At 41.3% G+C, this 18,536-nt stretch overlaps 1 protein-coding gene across 8 annotated transcripts in view; it reads left to right on the plus strand.

Annotated features, from left to right (window-relative positions):
- Positions 1–18,536, plus strand: part of GLI3 (GLI family zinc finger 3) — a 247,000-nt gene that overhangs the window by 82,692 nt on the left and 145,772 nt on the right. For 7 of the 8 annotated variants that reach the window (XM_084620886.1, XM_084620885.1, XM_084620884.1 and 4 more), the window contains one exon: positions 1,913–2,155. In XM_084620886.1, the coding sequence (XP_084477012.1) occupies positions 1,913–2,155 (243 nt within the window). Of the gene's footprint in view, positions 1–1,912; positions 2,156–18,536 lie in introns of those variants that run through there. The other variant, XM_084620891.1, reaches the window with a different exon arrangement.

Here is an 18,536-nt window from a genome sequence, read left to right on the forward strand (position 1 = left end):
TTGGGGAAAAAATGCGCCCAAAACGCTACATTTAAAATAAAGTTGTAGACTGATAAAAGCGTTTAGATAGTGGCCAAAACTCAGCCTGATGCAATTAGATATTGCTGTATGCACAGGCCCCCTTTCTGAACTCACTTATAGCAGTGAAAATCAGGGGTAACTTGACTGAAGTTAGTGGAGTCACACTGATGCAGAATTTGTGGGAGATTAGAATTAGGTTTATGCCCTTTCTTATCCCTGTACCGAGTAGGCACAAGAGGGGGAGTTAAAGATGAAGTTTTAGCCAGAACTTTGAATGTTCTGGACTTTGACAGTTAAAGCTGGATTCTTCTTATCATTCTGAACCGTTCTTTTTTTGGTGCATCAATTATAAAATAGTGCTGCATAAGTTTTTTTTCCTTCCTAAATTTGTTTTCGGTTAGTGTTCTTGTTATCTGTTTTTGCACCAGAATTTTTGATGAGCTCCTGAACAGTTTTCTGCAGTTGTTTGTGAACATATTTCTTAATATTTATGTAGGGCAATATTTATCATATTTATAAAGTGGGCCTTCTGGAAACAGGAATCTGGAGACCAAATGTTCTGACTTTGTAGATATAGGTCAGGACTCCAGCTAGTGATGATAGAATAGTTAACCAGCTCTCTTCCCGCCCTTATATAAGCAATGATATACTGTCAGAAGGGTACTTACGCTAGATGTGTGTGTAGATGATGGAACTTTGAAGTCTTATGTATCACGTGAAAGGTACCTGAAAGCATGTGGCTAACGGTTGAACACCTGCACTGCTTGCGTCTCTTTAAATGTGTGTGTGTGTGTATGTAATACATATAGGGTGGGGCTTTGTTTGGGAGCCATTGGTGGAGTAGCCAGGGATGGGTCCTTTGCACCCCCTTACATTAAGTTAAAGTCTGTCAGAGGGTGGCTTGGAGACAGACTGGCCAAAGGGCCACGGAATGAGTGATGTCATGGATCCCGTGGGCATAACAACACACCCAGGCAGTGCAGAGTAGGCTGAAACACCCATTTCAACCCATCCCCTGGAGAAGCGAGCGCAAGGCATGTGCTTCAGGCCTAGTCACTGGCCCCAAGTTGGGGATTGGCATTCACCTTCCTAATTCCTTTGCATGTCAGCCACAGAAAATCAAGTTATTTGGGTTCCATGCAGGGCAGCTGAATTTCACCCATATTGGTCACATACAGATATGTGTAAACTGTAATTTTTATGTATTTGTGAGTGAAAGATGTTCAACTCAATGCTGTAAAGTGTTAACCTCAAAGTCTGTACATCTCGACACATGTGGGTAACACTATTATAGCAGGTGACTTCACTGCTCCTATCTTGTGCTTGCTTAGTAACTGGAACAGGATAAATGCATTATACTGTCATCTACCTTAATTTTAATGAATAGGGCCTTTTCTATTACTCCAGGCTCTTGTCTTTTAACATTGCATCTTTTTGAGGGTGGAGCGGCACAGTGGCAAATACAAAGCAGCAGTGGGTGGCTAGACTTGATTTAGTCTCAGCTAGCAGGGTTCATCTTCTACTGTTTGTGACAAATTGTTTTTTTCCTCCCAGTCAAGCGGCCAAAAATTCCAGCCTCCTTGTCCCAGAGGCAAGAAAACAGCAAGTTTGTGTCCTTTCGTGTAGGATTAATAGCCCCACTGGTAAATGCATCAGTGAATGGGTGATGATGATCTACTGCTCAACTGCCACTTGGTCTGAGTGGGCTAGTTTTTTCAGCTTGTATCCCAGAACATCTTTCATAACCACACATGCATGTACTGTCACAAACTTACATTGCTGCTTGGAAAGTGGTGAAAAGTGGGGGAAAAGTACTTTTATTTTATTTGCTATAAGTGGTCTAAAAGTGTCTCTCTCTCTCTTTCTCTCTCGTTGTCATTTTTTTCCCCAGAGGATGAAAGTCCTGGACAGACCTATCACAGAGAGAGAAGAAACGCAATCACAATGCAGCCACAAGGTGGGCAAGGCCTCAGTAAAATCAGTGAAGAGCCTTCAACATCTAGTGAGGAAAGGGCCTCATTAATAAAGAAGGAGATCCATGGATCTATATCGCACCTTTCTGAGCCTTCTGTACCTTATCGTGGGACGGTTTTTGCAATGGACCCCAGGAACGGTTACATGGATCCTCATTATCGTGAGTATTTAATGCAAGTTCATTTCAGAAAGCAAGATTGGAAGGATACTGAAGCTGTCATATTTAATTGCATTTTGCATTGGCACTTTTCATCTCTCTCAGGATGAGTCATTTTGCCTGTATATGTCTAAGATAATATAAGAATAGTTACTCTTTTCGTTTATGTAGGAAAATGTTGTGAATAGTTGCATTGTATCCCTAAATTAGCATAGGCCTCTGCAAAAGAGACTTCAGAAGGGCATGTATCATCTGTTGCTAATCTTCATGAACCATCAAACGTTATATTTGCTCCACCTACTTAGCAATACATGAAAAAAAAAAGCCTAATTTTAAAAGAGCAGAGAGGAAAAGCAAATAGACTTTAAAACAATTATTTAAAAGCTATTTTAACTACAATTTAAAGAAAGGAGGGAACACATCTTTTGGAAAGAGATTTTTTTGTTTTGTTTTGTCATCTTCTGCCCAGCTACAGTCCCTTCTGTGTTAGTGAAAAAAGTGAATGGTTTCAACTTCTGAAGTTCTGCTCAGGCATTAATAAAAAGTACGAAAGTAACTGACACTTGAACACAGATGTGGAATGGATTTCTCCACAAGCAAAATATGAGGGAGTTAAGCAATTTTTTTCATCTGCTTCTAGTTTTAAAAAAAAGCATTTAGTTGTGTAATAATGAACATCTTGAGGTGTCAAGGCTAGTGCCTTTTGATTATAGATTTATCACCTTGTCAGGATACAGATTTGCCATTTAACCTTCCAGTCTCCAGTTCCAGATGATAGGCTAAAGACCCACAAAGAGGGGCCAGTCTGTGGGGTTTTTTTCCACATAATTCAGAAATTTTAGTGTTTTAAGGCAAAAGGTCATTAGCCAGACCACTGATTAGTGAGGACAGCTGATTAGTGCATGTTTTCTTGCTAAAGAAAGTGCCAGGGATAAAAGCTAATTCTATCCCTTCATTAGTTGGGCTAGCAGCAAAGGGGAATGTTCACTCATCAGGGTGCAGATCAAAGTGTGTCTCTCACAACCTTAAGTCTCACCAACTGCCTTTATTTTAACAGAGTTTGATTGTTAATAAAGATGGAGGCTAGATAAGAAAATGAACACTTATCTTTATAGTTGTTAAGTGAAAAGTTGATGGTGGGGGTTTTCAGCTCTCCTTTAACATGACATTTCAGTTGCTACATTGTCCGCCCCCCCCCCAATATTGTTCAAACCCTTTAAGGAAGTTAGTCACTCATCATTTGAGTGCGCAGAGTATACAGCGTACTGCTGACAGACTTGCCTGCAGGAGAACGCAGAACGTGCAGAAAGAACTACTACTGTCAAGCAGTAGCCTATAGAAATATTAGTTTGCATGTCGTTGGTGATTTGACTCACACATTATAGCTTCTAACACATGTAAATGCAAAATATATGAATGGAGATACTTCTGGGAATGTATGGCAATTGTGTGAGTGCACTGTACTTCTGCAGAGCTGAGATGCAGAGAGTTCTGAGATGACTTCAGTGATGACAAATGCTACTTTGACCCCTGACTGGCTGCTGTGTCCCTTCCTAAACCAGTCACAGGTGCTAGTGATACTGTGTGGTGCATACTGGGTTCTCAGCCTACGGCTGAATTGTTGTGAATTGTTGTTGGTTTTTGTTTTTTTCTTGTTACCTTTCCAGTCACCATTGTTTAATGTATCTAATGTGCCCACTCCTTGACCATTAGCACCTGGCTACCATTGTTGTGATGTGGCCTGCCCAGAAGCATTGTTTTGGGAGCAAGGTTCTTAGTAAGTTAATAGAAAACAAAAGATTGCATATAACTAGCATGCACAAAGGAGAGGTTGGGGGATAGTTAGTCCTGCAAAACCGCCTAAAGTATGAAAACATCAGCTGGACAGACCTACTTCACTGCTGCTAACGGGAATTTCTTTACAGTTTTTTCTTTTTGGTTTGTAAAATCCCTCAAGCAATTAATACCATATAAAATCCCATCACATTTCTGCTTACCTGTAATAGATTTGATACAGGAGGACAACTAAATGAATGAGCATCTGGCTAAATTTATAGCAAAGAAGACAGACAGACTTAATTTTTCATATTAGTTGCATCATTTATATATAAAAGACGTGCTTTTATCAAATCAGTGATTGTATTCAGCTTGACATTTTTAGTAGTCCTTATGAAGAACACTGAATAATGTAATCACATCCCAGTCCCACTGTAGCAACAGGTGAAGAAACAACCAGAAATGCCGTCCACTTTCTTCCACAGTTTCTTGCCAGCTTTGCTGGGCAGATGGAGAGAATATTGCTTTAATCCAATGTAGCTGGGTATGTAAACATTCCCAGTAATTCCTTAGTTTTCCTGTGGTTGGAAAATACAGACTTTTCAAGATGGCTAATTTGTGCTTCTATATATACCCACTTTGCATTTAAAAGTGTGGGTAGGCTTCCTGTAACACAGGAAAAGGGAAAATAATTTTTTTGAAAGAGGACATCTGTATATTTTTATTGCAGCAAAAAAGAGCTTTTAAGTCAATTGTGTGTGGAATGCATGTCCGCTGCAGGTGCTGCAGTTATTAGAAAGGGCTCAAATACTTTACATTTCCACATGTAAATGTGCGTGTCTCTATATATGTGGGTTTGAGGGTGTTTTTTGTTTTTTTATTTTTTTATGTTTTAATTAAAAAGAGTGATGGTAACTATTACTTCCAATATTTACAACATATGTGTGGAATAAATCCATCACTGAGGGGGTGATTGCTCTCTTACAGAGAGTAACGAGGAGATGAAGGTATGTTTTGAGTGGACTAGATTTTCAAAGAGCAGTGCTCAAACATATTCTGGGGCTGACAGTCCTTTTAATGTACCTCTCTAGAGAACCTCAACCATTTAACATTTGAGAATGAGGGAGTGGCCTCCTGTTTGGGCCAGCGCCATTTGTCTTAGATGTGATAAGAGAGGGAAAAGATATCCAAGGCAGCACTTGACGATTTTTGTTTTTCATTTTTATCTTTACAGTGGAAGATTTCTTGGAACCACAGTTCTCACATCCATTTAATCTATTGCATAAACCTGCTTTTTCTTTTAAAAAGATTTTAGGGCAGGTGACAAAATTGTCATAGTTTTCTCTCATATGCTATACCTTTTCTGTTCTTACTATGGCCAGGTCTGCCCTACCAACTGACACTGGTATAACTACATTGTTCAGGGGTGAAGAATCCACACCTGAGCGATGCAGTTCTGCCGACCTAACCCATGGTGTAGACCACGTGATGTCACTGGGAGATCTTCTCCTGTTGGCATGGTGGCATGTTCACTAAAGCATTTCAGCGGTGCAGCTGAACCACTGCAGCTTTTCAAGTGTAAACCTGCCCTAAGGAAATCTTTTTTTGGCGTGGTTACAGATCTCCTTGCATTTCTGAAGTTTCATACAACATTGGTTATTTTGAGTCTTGTTAGTGTAAATTCTGTCTGTAGAGGTGGGGTTGGGGTAGGTAATTCCTTTTGTTGTTCTCTCCCCAGTTTTAATTCCCATGCAATTTTATGGCTGTGCTAAGGCCGCCTGTCGTTCCTCATGGAAAAAATGAATCATTCCTATTATAAACACTTTGATTTAAAACATACTGCTGGTATTCTTCCTGGGTATCACAGCTCATCTGAAGGAACTGTTAGTTCCTAATTAGTAAAGCTCAAAGAATTAGCTTATGTAAAAGGCAGGGACACTTCAGTTGGCTTAGATTTAAAGGTCTCTGTGAAAGATGTTCACGAACAGCATAGACAGAATTCTGCTGTCTGTTACAACTCTGCAGCCCCAGTGAAGTGAGTGAGGTTCCAGGAGTACTTGCCCCACTTTTTCTGTAGGAATGTGTTTCTGCTGGTGTTTGAAACTTACATTATTTTCTTGGGGGTGGGGGAATTTTACATTTTAAAGGGTTTACCTTGCAAGATACTGAGTGTCCTCAGTTCCTATTCACTGTGTTGGGTGGGGAGATCAGGCCCTTAATAACTGCACTGGATCATATCTTGTAGTGTCAAGTGACATCTCAGAATCAATTTGCAAAGTGACCAAGAGGCAAAGAGGAGCAGTTCAGGCTTGACCAAAGTAACAACACAATGGCAGCTCATTGGATGCACCTGTTCATATACTGGAAAAAAAATTTCAGCACACATTTGCCAATTTTTTTATCCTATTTAGCAAATATGAATTTTTATTTAGAAACTCCAGTTTGGGGGCATTAATAAAAAAAACTTTTCTTTCTTTGTTACCTACTCGAGACAGGCAGCTTTCTTTCTGTTATGATACTGACCTATAACTGAGATGATGATAGTAGCCTCGGTCATTGCTGACTGATCAGTGCGTGGAGGAACCCCCCCCACCAAGAACAGAACTCTCTCACTTTCACATGGAATGGAGTTAGCTGCATCTTTTGCAGTGTTCCTGTCATCCTCCTCCAGATCCTGTGGGGGCACTCTCTGGGTCTGTTGTCTGTGCAGAGATAAATGGCAGAAACTAAGTGGGTCCAGAGGAGACCTATATTATCTTTTCTGTTGAGTTCCCCCAGGGGTTCCCAGTGTTTGCAGCAGATACAGAGAATTCCTGTTGCCACAACTCTGGCCTCTGGTGGATTCCCAAGATTGGAGGGTGGCAGGTGGTGTGGCCAGTCTTTGTGGGGCCAAACTTCACCTCTCTCATTGGACATTAGGAGGGGTGTATCTGTGAGGGATCCTTGCAGAGATTTACTCCCTAAGGCCCTCCTGCAGCATTTTCCATGGGAGGGATTGATCCAAGTCAATAATACTGTGCATTTACAACGGTTTCTGGAGTGGTTTCAAATTGACATCATGGAGGGGTTGTTTAAAAAAGTTAAATCCAAGCTTTTAATACATTTCATAAAAGAAAGTGTTTAATGCAAAACTGAATGTTAGTTTAGTGCTTAGTAGAGTTGGTGGGAAAATGGTAAAAAAAAAATAGCAAAAATGTTTTTGTCAAAATTTTGAATTTTGGAAGAATTTCAACCAGCTCTGGTGCTTTGCTGTCATGGTGACATGTGCCTTTTAAAAGTTGCAAACAGACAGAGAAATCTGAGTGTTCTCAAAACCAAACCTAGCATCCGTGGCAGCTTTTGTTCAAAATTTTAGATGGGGCAGTGTATCCTCTTTAGCTGCACAACTGCTCAGAAACGAAGTTTATGACGTTTGAAAGTGCTGCTCAGTGTTCAGCCCACTGCTTTTGCTGCTGGGATGTTCAGCACAGTGCAACACTCTCCTTTGAGAAAAGAAAAGGAATACTTGTGGCACCTTAGAGACTAACCAATTTATTTGAGCATAAGCTTTCGTTAGTCTAAGGTGCCACAAGTACTCCTTTTCTTTTTGCGAATACAGACTGACATGGCTGTTACTCTGAAACTCTCCTTTGAAGTCCTGCCGCTGTTTTGGAGCCCCTCACTGGAATGTGCTGTAGTCAGTCTGGGGCATCAGAGTGGCTGCCTCTGCCTGGATCCCTGCGCTGATAGATTCACAGCTGGGGATAGCACATAAAAGCAATATAAAATATATTTGTCTTTCGCTCCATTTTTGTTTCCTAAGTTTTTTCAATCAGACTGTGCTGTAGGCACCTCAATGGCAGAAGGGACCTAAGAGATCCAGGGATAGGAATTGAGATAAGGTACGTGTTTTGTTTGTTTTGTTTTTAATTTTTGGCTTAAATAAATTTTTGTTTGTAAATCTTGACCTTGGATTTTATAGGGCTTTTACCAGTAATTTTATTTTTAACTGGAAGTCACAATTACAATGCAGTCTGTAGGACCAGCTTTTCCAAAGTGCTCCGCATGTACGTCTGGGGGCAGATTTTTGGTGAAGTTCTGCTTCCATTTATGCACCTAGATGCAGTGGGCCAAGTCCTTTTTAAAAATAAAGTTTTTAAAAAGGGGTGGGGGGGGAAGAGAAAGAAACCCTTCCCGGTTCCATAGACCCTTTCTCCCTCACCCTGAGAATGGAATGCAGTGCTGCTGCTCTCTTTTATGAGTCTCAGGCTATAGATATTAAAATATTTATCCTTTCCAGCGATTTGATTTGACAGGTACATTTTTAGATGCTTTATAGTTTCTGTTTGTTGTGTGTGTTTTGCTTTGCAGGAGACAACGTCCGTGATTTAGAATTTAAGACTTCCTTTTTAAAGGTTTCTGCGCCCCTCGACATGTGGACCTTTGGGTCCCTGTGGGCATCTTGTCACTGCCTCTGTACTCATGTTAGACAGACCCTGGTGGCCCTACATTACAACCGCTATGCCTCCATATTTTCAGCAGCAGAACACCGGATTGGGCACCCTTCACATTCCGTCAAATTCTGAGTTGGCTAGCGGGGTTGATAATGTCAAACAACTCTCCTCTCTAGTTGCTCAGTGTGCTGGTTTTGGGGTGTTTCTAGTCCTCTATACTCTGGAAACAAACCCTAGGTCTCCCCCACGTGGCTATGCTAAATACTATAAAAACACTATAGTGCTTTCTGAAGCAATAATTTTGTCTTTATATTGTGATATTGCACATCACACAAAAAAAGTATGTATATGTAGGAACTTTTCACCTGAAATAGCATAAGTGTCTATGGCAAAGCACAAGCAACTTGGTCTCTGACCATCTTCGTGTTTGTACAGCACCTAGCACAATGGAGTCCTAGTCCATGACTGGAACTCCTTGAAGCTACCACAATACAAATAAATAATAACAACAACAGTAATCAAGAGCTGCAGAGGACTAGTTTTCAGACTTGACTGGTAGCTTCACATTTCTCAGGCTACTCTGCAATGCATGAGCTTGCTGAAGAAGGCCACAATACTGCAGTAATCTTTCTACACTTGGTCACATGAGTGGGTGAAAAGATTTCACTGGCTTGTATCAGGATCACTGAAAATTTATCCCAGTATGTTCAGCACAGACTGCAGAAAGCAAACTTTAAAGTTCAGCTTATTTTTAGTCCTGTCAGAGCAGCACCTTTCTGCTTTGTTAAGGTACTTAATGTGTTTTAGAAGTAGGCAGCATGGTTTCTATCTACACAGTTCAACTTTAAAACTGTGATACAGCCCTTTCTCAGCACCATGTTTGACCTCCATTTGGGAGGCTAGACTTGAACATGATTCTGCCTTAAGGCAATGTAAGTGCTTCTGCTAGTAAACCATTTTCAGAATTGCTAGTGGACAAGCCTTCATTTCTTTTGAGTGAGCTCAGTACTTAGGACAAGAGCCTCTTGACCATAGTCTATGCTTCCTTTTATTCACACCTAGTTACCCAATTAGCTTTCTGTTAGCAACACCATTGCAATGTCCTTGCTCTTTGAAAGCTTGCTTTGTAGCTTTTAACCCCTTATTAACACACTGCTTGAATCACTTACAACTTGGGTTCTCAAGTTTTTTCATAGGGTGGACCACACTTCAATACAGAGATTAGTGGACTTCTCTCTCTGCATTCACAGTTGCATAGCTTGTGGCAAAGACAGCAATTGCTAACATGGAAAAATAATATTAGAAAAATGTGTATGTGCTTTCTGCTGTATTTTAATTCAGTTTCGCTGCTGGATGTAACGAAGAGGAGCCAACACCATGTGGCCACCAGCAGTGTTCTGTGGTCCACTGTCCATAGTTTAATAACATCTAACTCTTTGTGGGTGGGTGGGTGCTGTTCTCAGAAACTTAAATTTAAAAGGACAGTGATCCCTGTAAAAGTAAATGAGCAAAAGGATATATTATAGAGGTTTTTTTAGGCTTTATATTAATGGGGTTTGGGTGTTTCATGGCTATCTAAAGCACCACCCCAGCTAACAAAATTAAACTGCTTGTGTGTTGCTGTTTTGTACTAAAAGAGACAGGCTGCAAAGAAACCGAACAATCCCCTTTCCTTGATTGTTTCCTCTTCCTCGTTTCAACACTGCCTTTTCCCAAACAGCAGTGGCAGCTTGGTTCAAAACCCAGTGAGGTCAATGGGACAACTTCACACCAGTGAGCTTTGTAGCTCTACCTTCTAATCTCTTATCTTGCTGGTTCCCCGTGTCTAGTCATAACTCGTAATTACAATGCCTAGGGATCCATTTTACTGTTTCTCAATTGGAGGGGAGTGTACCAATATTCCTATATCTCTAGCTCTCTGTAGCAGCTATTCAAGGCAACAGCCAAACGACGCACAACATATTGTGAAATAAATGGCTGAGTATGGTAACAGCTGAGTGTAGCACTTTACCAAGTGTTGAAGTAAATGGTTGATGAGGTAGAAAGTGTTGAAATAAATGCCATTCTAACACTTCATACTTCAAATTGTAAAATATTGCTATGTTTCATCATGTGCTTTTCATCTACCCACCTATGGATACGTGTTTGGAGGCATGAAGTTGCAGCCCTTACTCATCTGAAGTCCTTGTTGGCATGAAATTGGACTACTCCTGTGAGTAAAGGGTGTGGGGTTTTTTTAGGTGTTTTTTTGTTTTGTTTTGTTTTTTATTAAGGCCTGTATTTATGTCTAAGCACTTCACTGAGATTGTCAAAGTTTTCATAGGATAGATCTAGGATATAGCGTAGAAGTAGGATTCTTTTTAGCAACTAGAAAGGAGATTTGAGGCTTGGCAGTGGATTTCAAGCATATCCCAGCCTCCAATAGTTGCATCACTCAGCCCTCAGGTTCATTGGCTTGTGGAATCTTTGCTGTACAGATTGGTCACTTTCACCTTCACTTGGCCTTCTACTTAACTTGGGATCTATAGTGGTGTACTGTTCTGTGATAATCATGGTTTTGCAAATTTTCATCTTTTACTTGCCAGGTCAGCTGTGACCTTTCATCTTGATCTCTAAGCACACAAATTCTAGAAGCTTGTACGCAAATAAACAAAGTTGACTGGAAGAGGCCTTTTGTGAATGAAACCCAAATAGAGTTGTTGCACAGTGGTTTTTGTTGGCTGCCAAGCAAACCTGAAAGAAGTGCTTTTCATTTCTTGTGTGGAGTGGCACAGGGCATGTCATTTGAAAGAAAAGACCATTATTTTCCATCTAAGTCAGCAATGTATGACAAATCACATGTTTAGTACAGTTCCCTCCAGCTTCAAGTGTATTGTAAACTATGGGCTAGATTGTGGCGTAGGCTAAAATGTCCTGGCACGGTGTGGTTGTGGAAGCACGCTGCCTCCGTGGGAGCTCCTGAGGACATTGTGTTTGAGGGCTTGTCTGCTCTCACTACTCATGTACACTGTTTCTGAGGGAGTGCAATCCAATGTGGTCCCTACCACATTCTTTGAAGGGTGCTCTCTGCTGGCCAGTAAAGAGGTTTGTGTGGCTATAGCATTTCTTTCTCCCACTTTGGGGATGCTAGTGCCTCTGTGAGTGCTAGTCTTGCACTGTCCTTGTGCTCCAGAAGAAAAAGAGCTATTATTGTGATGGTTGGTGTAGGAATCGGAAGAATCCTCTCTTCCCCTTTATATTTTTGCATAGTCTAGCCCCTGTGTGCTCACCACCAATCACATGTTAGAACCTCTGTGGTGGAGGATGGCTCCAGATAATGCTCTTTTCTCTCAACTTCTTCCTCCTAATGCATTTCTTAATTGGCATGCCCTATATAATGGCTTGTTTAGGGGGTTGTTTATTTGTAGTCTTTGCTGGTCTGTGTGTGCCTAGAACAGAGATCTGATGCTCAGTTCATTGGCTTGATTCATGACATCCTCCTTCCCCCCATTTGGATAATTCATTTAATTCTGCCCACCTGCAATTTCTCACATGGTTTGAAGTGGGAGAACATATTCTTTATTTGCAGCTCAAGTCTGTTTGTATAATATTGCTATGAGCTGGTGCTGCTGTGGGGAGGAAAGGAACTTTGCCCTTCCCTCTACTTTCTCCATGGACTGCCCAGTGCTCAGCTCTGGGGACCAGAAGCACCACTTCCCTGCGGGTTGTGAAGCCACCTCCAGAGCCCTGTGGCCTGCTGCTTTCCTTGTCCTATTGCTGATGTTGTGCAGGCAGGAGAAAGGGGGTGAGGAGCTGCTATGGAATTGGGTGCTGGGCAAGAGCAGGGTGGTGGCAACAGCTACAGCAGCAGGAGCTGCTTCTTCCCTCCCTCACTGGTGCTCTTCAGGGTCCTACAGACCCATAAATTGTGCTGTGCTCTTAACCTGTGGGATGCAGCCCAGTGGGCAGCCTCTTAACCCCACTTCCAGGTTTTGCCCCCAACCTGAGACGTTCTAGACTAGTGAGTGCCAGTGGTGGGGTGTGTTTATGACAACATGCCTTATATAGACCACTGCCCCACTCTCCCCATAGAACAGGCTGAACCCCTAAGACATGGTAGTTTACAGTAGATGATCTAAGCATACATATGCACCATTCATACACAATGGAACATACCCAATTTTCATGCATTTGTGCGTGTGTGGTGTTCATTCTTAACTATTGTGGGTGTAATGTATTTATATTCTATATGTGCACTACATGCATGCATCAGGTAGCAGAGCTCTTATTTTAGCTGAAGTGTCTAGGGCTTTTATTCCTTCAGATGAGTTCAACATTATTGTAAGCTGGACACTAATATTATAGGATGTGTACATGCAATGCAGGGTGATTGTATAAATACAGTTTAATAATTTAGTGTAGTCTCTGTGGCTTGTTGCTTCCTTTTTTTTTTAATGTGGTTGTTAATGTACTTCTGCATTCTAAAGCTTTTTGTTTTTAAGCTATCTCTGATATGCAGCTTTCATATCTTGGCATCCAGCTATATTGAACCCCATTGTAAAGTCCCTTCGTGTAAAAGCCATCTAGTTATAACTCTCAAAAATAAGAGGCTTGTCTCCCAAGGACAGCTCCATATTGCGGGTGGAGTATAATCCTTAACATTGTTTTTTTTTTGCTTTCAAATAGCTGGGGACAGTGAGTCAAGGAGTGAGAACTCCCTTTGTTTCATGTAGTGTGCATTGCAGGGAAAGAATGTAACAGAGCAGAAAATGAAGAAAGACATAAAAGAATCTCAGCTCAAGGAGGTCAGATCCATCACAGGCTTAGCGTTGCCTTCAAAGATGCCTGGGACAGGTGGCAGTTCAAGACAATCAGAGGAGAAGCATCCGCTAGCGCTGAGATAAGGGATTCTTGCAGAATCCTGCTATCTGGTCCCAGTTCGCTTTGATGTAACTCTGCTAGAGAAGACTTCTGGGAGCCAGCTACTGCTTCCCTCAGTGATAGGCTGCTGTTGTTCAGCCTTTTGAGGTCTCATTATAGTGGTCCTTGAGGATTAATCCTCTTTAAGGTTTACATGGGAATGGTTTTGTCTGAAGGCCCAGCCAGAGACCCGGGTACCACCTGTACAAAGCATTATTGCATTCTTTCTTTCTTTTTTTTTTTCTGAGTGGTTCATATTTAACAGTATTTGACAGAAAGCTAAAACCAAACATCTAGCCTTTTTTGGCTTCCCTCTTTGGCTGTTACTGAGTTTTTGTTGAGCACAGCTTGAGCAGTTCTTTGCAGACACTGAACCATTAGCAGTAAATTGTCAGTTTCCGGTTACTCTATTTAGCCTGCTGTTTTTGGCAGTTTTTCTTTTCTTTCCTTCCTTGCCTTTCCTACCCTCCCCCCTTTTCCCTTTTTTAAAGGAGGGAAGCTATGGTGCTGTTTGTCTGCAATATTACAGTTTGTCCCACTGATGCTTTATAAGTATGCCTGCAGTAGAGGATTGTACTTCATACTGTTTTGCTCAGGATTGAAAGCATCCAACACCGAAAGGCCACAAGTAACATTTATGTTGATTTTGTATAAAAAAGAGCCTATTTGCGGTTTCAGGTGCTTGCACGCTATTATGAAAAACTTTTATGTTTCTCTTTAAGGAATAAGGTCCTGCTGCTGCTCCTGCTCCCAATGATAACAACAAACTGTCAGTGGTAATTATGGATGCAGAATCTGGCCCTGTATTTTGCTATGTGAAAGGAAAGCTCTATTTTCATGTCTTGTTGACATATTTTGTTGGTGATGCTTGTACATTATTACATGACAAAATGTGGATTTTTTCAAGGATGGGAAAAGGACTGTAAACTTGATTCTGAAAAAAAGTATTGTGTCCCCAACAGTTGGGGGGAAAAAACAACAACGTTTACTGTTGTGCATTGTTTCCCTGATTAAACAAAGCATTGCAAAATCATTTTGATATGTTATGGCTTTAAGGTGGTGGTTGGGGTAAAAATAATGGGAAAATTATATGATATTGGATAAAGGAAAATAATAAGTTGATGATTTTGACACAGAAAATTGTATTAAACTTATTGTTTTGGGGATACTGATTGGCTCCAGGGATTCAGATCTAGCCTAGTTTAGTAATGATTTGGATTTGTGCTGGAAATGGCCCACCTGATGATCACTTTAGATAAGCTATTACCAGCAGGACAGTGGGGTGGGAGGAGGTATTGGTTCATATGCTCTGTGTATATATAAAGTCTGCTGCAGTTTCCACGGTATGCATCCGATGAAGTGAGCTGTAGCTCACGAAAGCTTATGCTCTAATAAATTGGTTAGTCTCTAAGGTGCCACAAGTCCTCCTTTTCTTTCTGCGAATACAGACTAACACGGCTGTTACTCTGAAACCTGAAATTAGTAATGACTGATAGTCTTTAAGATCAGACAGCTGTTTCCTCTGTGACCTACGTTAAAGAACTTGGTGATCTCAATTCAGTTCATTGTTGGTAAGTGGTCACATGATTAAAAAAAACTGTATCACCAGCTGACAATTTGAGGAACAGGCCCAGAACTGAATGGTCATGCCATCTCCGGTACCCTCTAATCCAGAGAGGTACTCCCACCGAAGAAGTTTGAGCAGGATAAAGTAAGGAGGGTTGCATTGCTGTTGCCTGTGCCTGTTGGGTAGCTAAATAGTGACTTCAGCTTTTAGAGGTGTCAACTGATCACTCAAGTACGAGTACAAGCGCTGTACTTCAGTTTGTTTGGAAGTTATCATCAAACTTCTGTTCTACAGTTTTGTAGCTTAATAGTGTTCTCTCTTAATATAGGAATGTTTAAATTTGTATTCAGTGTATGTGTATATATAGCATGATAACTTTATATGTTTACATAAGCCTTATAGGGAGCCTTGCTTACGCTGCCTGTAGGGGCCTAACACTTTCCATTATTAACACACCTGGCTATAACTGTCATCCATTCCTGAATTTCCCAAATCGTGATAACAATTTAAAAGCAATACATATATTTACATTTTACTGTATTTGTGAATATTAATAAGCTCTGTCCATACAAATTACATAATTGTTTCCCTGCTAACTAATTCCAAGTGGGAGGAGCAGAAGGAGACTAAGAAAAGGAGAGAAAAGCCACATAAAATAAGTTTAAGAAACAAAATATGTCATGGTGTGAGGTGTTATAGAATCATTCAAGAACTCCTGCCCTCCTAAGTAATGCAGTCATCTAAAATTCTTGGCAATCTAAGCTTTTATATATTAAAAAATACTCATACCACCTATTTGATTTATACTCACAAACACATATATATTAGGGTTGTCAAGCGAATAAAAAAATTAATTGCGATGAATCACGTGATTCAGAAAAGTAAACACCGTTAATTGTGTAGTTAATCACAGTGTTAATAGAATACCATTTATTTAAATATTTTTGGATGTTTTCTACATTTTCAAATATATTGATTTCAGTTACAACACAGGATGCAAAGGTACAATGCTCACCTTATATTTATTTTTTATTACAAATATTTGCACTGTAAAAAACAAAAGAAATAGTATTTTTCAGTTCACCTAATACAAATACTGTAGTGCAATCTCTTTATCATGAAAGTTGAACTTACAAATGTAGAAATATGTACAAAAAGACCTGCATTCAAAAATAAAACAGTCATAGAATCATAGAATATCAGGGTTGGAAGGGACCCCAGAAGGTCATCTAGTCCAACCCCCTGCTCAAAGCAGGACCAATTCCCAGTTAAATCATCCCAGCCAGGGCTTTGTCAAGCCTGACCTTAAAAACCTCTAAGGAAGGAGATTCTACCACCTCCCTAGGTAACGCATTCCAGTGTTTCACCACCCTCTTAGTGAAAAAGTTTTTCCTAATATCCAATCTAAACCTCCCCCACTGCAACTTGAGACCATTACTCCTCGTTCTGTCATCTGCTACCATTGAGAACAGTCTAGAGCCATCCTCTTTGGAACCCCCTTTCAGGTAGTTGAAAGCAGCTATCAAATCCCCCCTCATTCTTCTCTTCTGCAGGCTAAACAATCCCAGCTCCCTCAGCCTCTCCTCATAACTCATGTGTTCCAGTCCCCTAATCATTTTTGTTGCCCTTCGCTGGACTCTCTCCAATTTATCCACATCCTTCTTGAAGTGTGGGGCCCAAAACTGGACACAGTACTCCAGATGAGGCCTCACCAATGTCGAATAGAGGGGAACGATCACGTCCCTCAATCTGCTCGCTATGCCCCTACTTATACATCCCAAAATGTCATTGGCCTTCTTGGCAACAAGGGCACACTGCTGACTCATATCCAGCTTCTCGTCCACTGTCACCCCTAGGTCCTTTTCCGCAGAACTGCTGCCTAGCCATTCGGTCCCTAGTCTGTAGCTGTGCATTGGGTTCTTCCGTCCTAAGTGCAGGACCCTGCACTTATCCTTATTGAACCTCATCAGATTCCTTTTGGCCCAATCTTCCAATTGGTCTAGGTCCTTCTGTATCCTATCCCTCCCCTCCAGCGTATCTACCACTCCTCCCAGTTTAGTATCATCCGCAAATTTGCTGAGAGTGCAATCCACACCATCCTCCAGATCATTTATGAAGATATTGAATAAAACCGGCCCCAGGACCGACCCTTGGGGCACTCCACTTGATACCGGCTGCCAACTAGACATGGAGCCATTGATCACTACCCGTTGAGCCCGACAATTTAGCCAGCTTTCTACCCACCTTATAGTGCATTCATCCAGCCCATACTTCCTTAACTTGCTGACAAGAATACTATGGGAGACCGTGTCAAAAGCTTTGCTAAAGTCAAGAAACAATACATCCACTGCTTTCCCTTCATCCACAGAACCAGTAATCTCATCATAAAAGGCGATTAGATTAGTCAGGCATGACCTTCCCTTGGTGAATCCATGCTGGCTATTCCTGATCACTTTCCTCTCATGCAAGTGCTTCAGGATTGATTCTTTGAGGACCTGCTCCATGATTTTTCCAGGGACTGAGGTGAGGCTGACTGGCCTGTAGTTCCCAGGATCTTCCTTCTTCCCTTTTTTAAAGATTGGCACTACATTAGCCTTTTTCCAGTCATCCGGGACTTCCCCGGTTTGCCACGAGTTTTCAAAGATAATGGCCAGTGGCTCTGCAATCACAGCCGCCAATTCCTTCAGCACTCTCGGATGCAACTCGTCCGGCCCCATGGACTTGTGCACGTCCAGCTTTTCTAAATAGTCCCTAACCGCCTCTATCTCCACAGAGGGCTGGCTATCTCTTCCACATTTTGTGATGCCCAGCGCAGCAGTCTGGGAGCTGACCTTGTTAGTGAAAACAGAGGCAAAAAAAGCATTGAGTACATTAGCTTTTTCCACATCCTCTGTCACTAGGTTGCCTCCCTCGTTCAGTAAGGGGCCCACACATTCCTTGGCTTTCTTCTTGTTGCCAACATACCTGAAGAAACCCTTCTTGTTACTCTTGACATCTCTGGCTAGCTGCAGCTCCAGGTGCGATTTGGCCCTCCTGATAACATTCCTACATGCCCGAGCAATATTTTTATACTCTTCCCTGGTCCATATTCATATAAAAATTCAGTCAATTTTTAGCATCTACAAGTCCACTCAGTCCTATTTCTTGTTCAGCCAAGTTTGTTTACATTTGCAGGAGATAAAGCTGCCCACTTTTTGTTCACAATGTCATCTGAAAGTGAGAACAGGCATTTGCATGGTACTGCTGTAGCTGGCATCACAAGATATTTATGTGCCAGATGCGCTAAAGATTCATTATGTCCATTCATGCTTCAACCACCATTCCAGAGGACATGCATCCATGCTGATGACGGGTTCTGCTCAATAACAATCCAAGGCAGTGTGGACCGACACATGTTCATTTTCATCATCTGGGTCAGATGCCACCAGCAGAAGGTTGATTTTCTTTTTTGGTGTTTCAGGTTCTGTAGTTTCCGCATCGGAGTGTTGCTCTTTTAAGACTTCTGAAAGTATGCTCCACACCTCGTCCCTCTCAGATTCTTAAACCTTGGGTCAAGTGCTTTAGAAATCTCACATTGGTACCTTCTTTGCATTTTGTCAAATCTGTAGTGAAAGTGTTCTTAAAATGAATAACGTGTGCTGAGTCATCATGCGAGACTACTATAACTTGAAATATATGGCAGAATATGGGTAAAACAGAGCCAGAGACA

Source organism: Lepidochelys olivacea, assembly GCF_965140295.1.
Source record: "Lepidochelys olivacea isolate rLepOli2 genome assembly, chromosome: 2".
Classification (NCBI taxonomy): domain Eukaryota; kingdom Metazoa; phylum Chordata; order Testudines; family Cheloniidae; genus Lepidochelys; species Lepidochelys olivacea.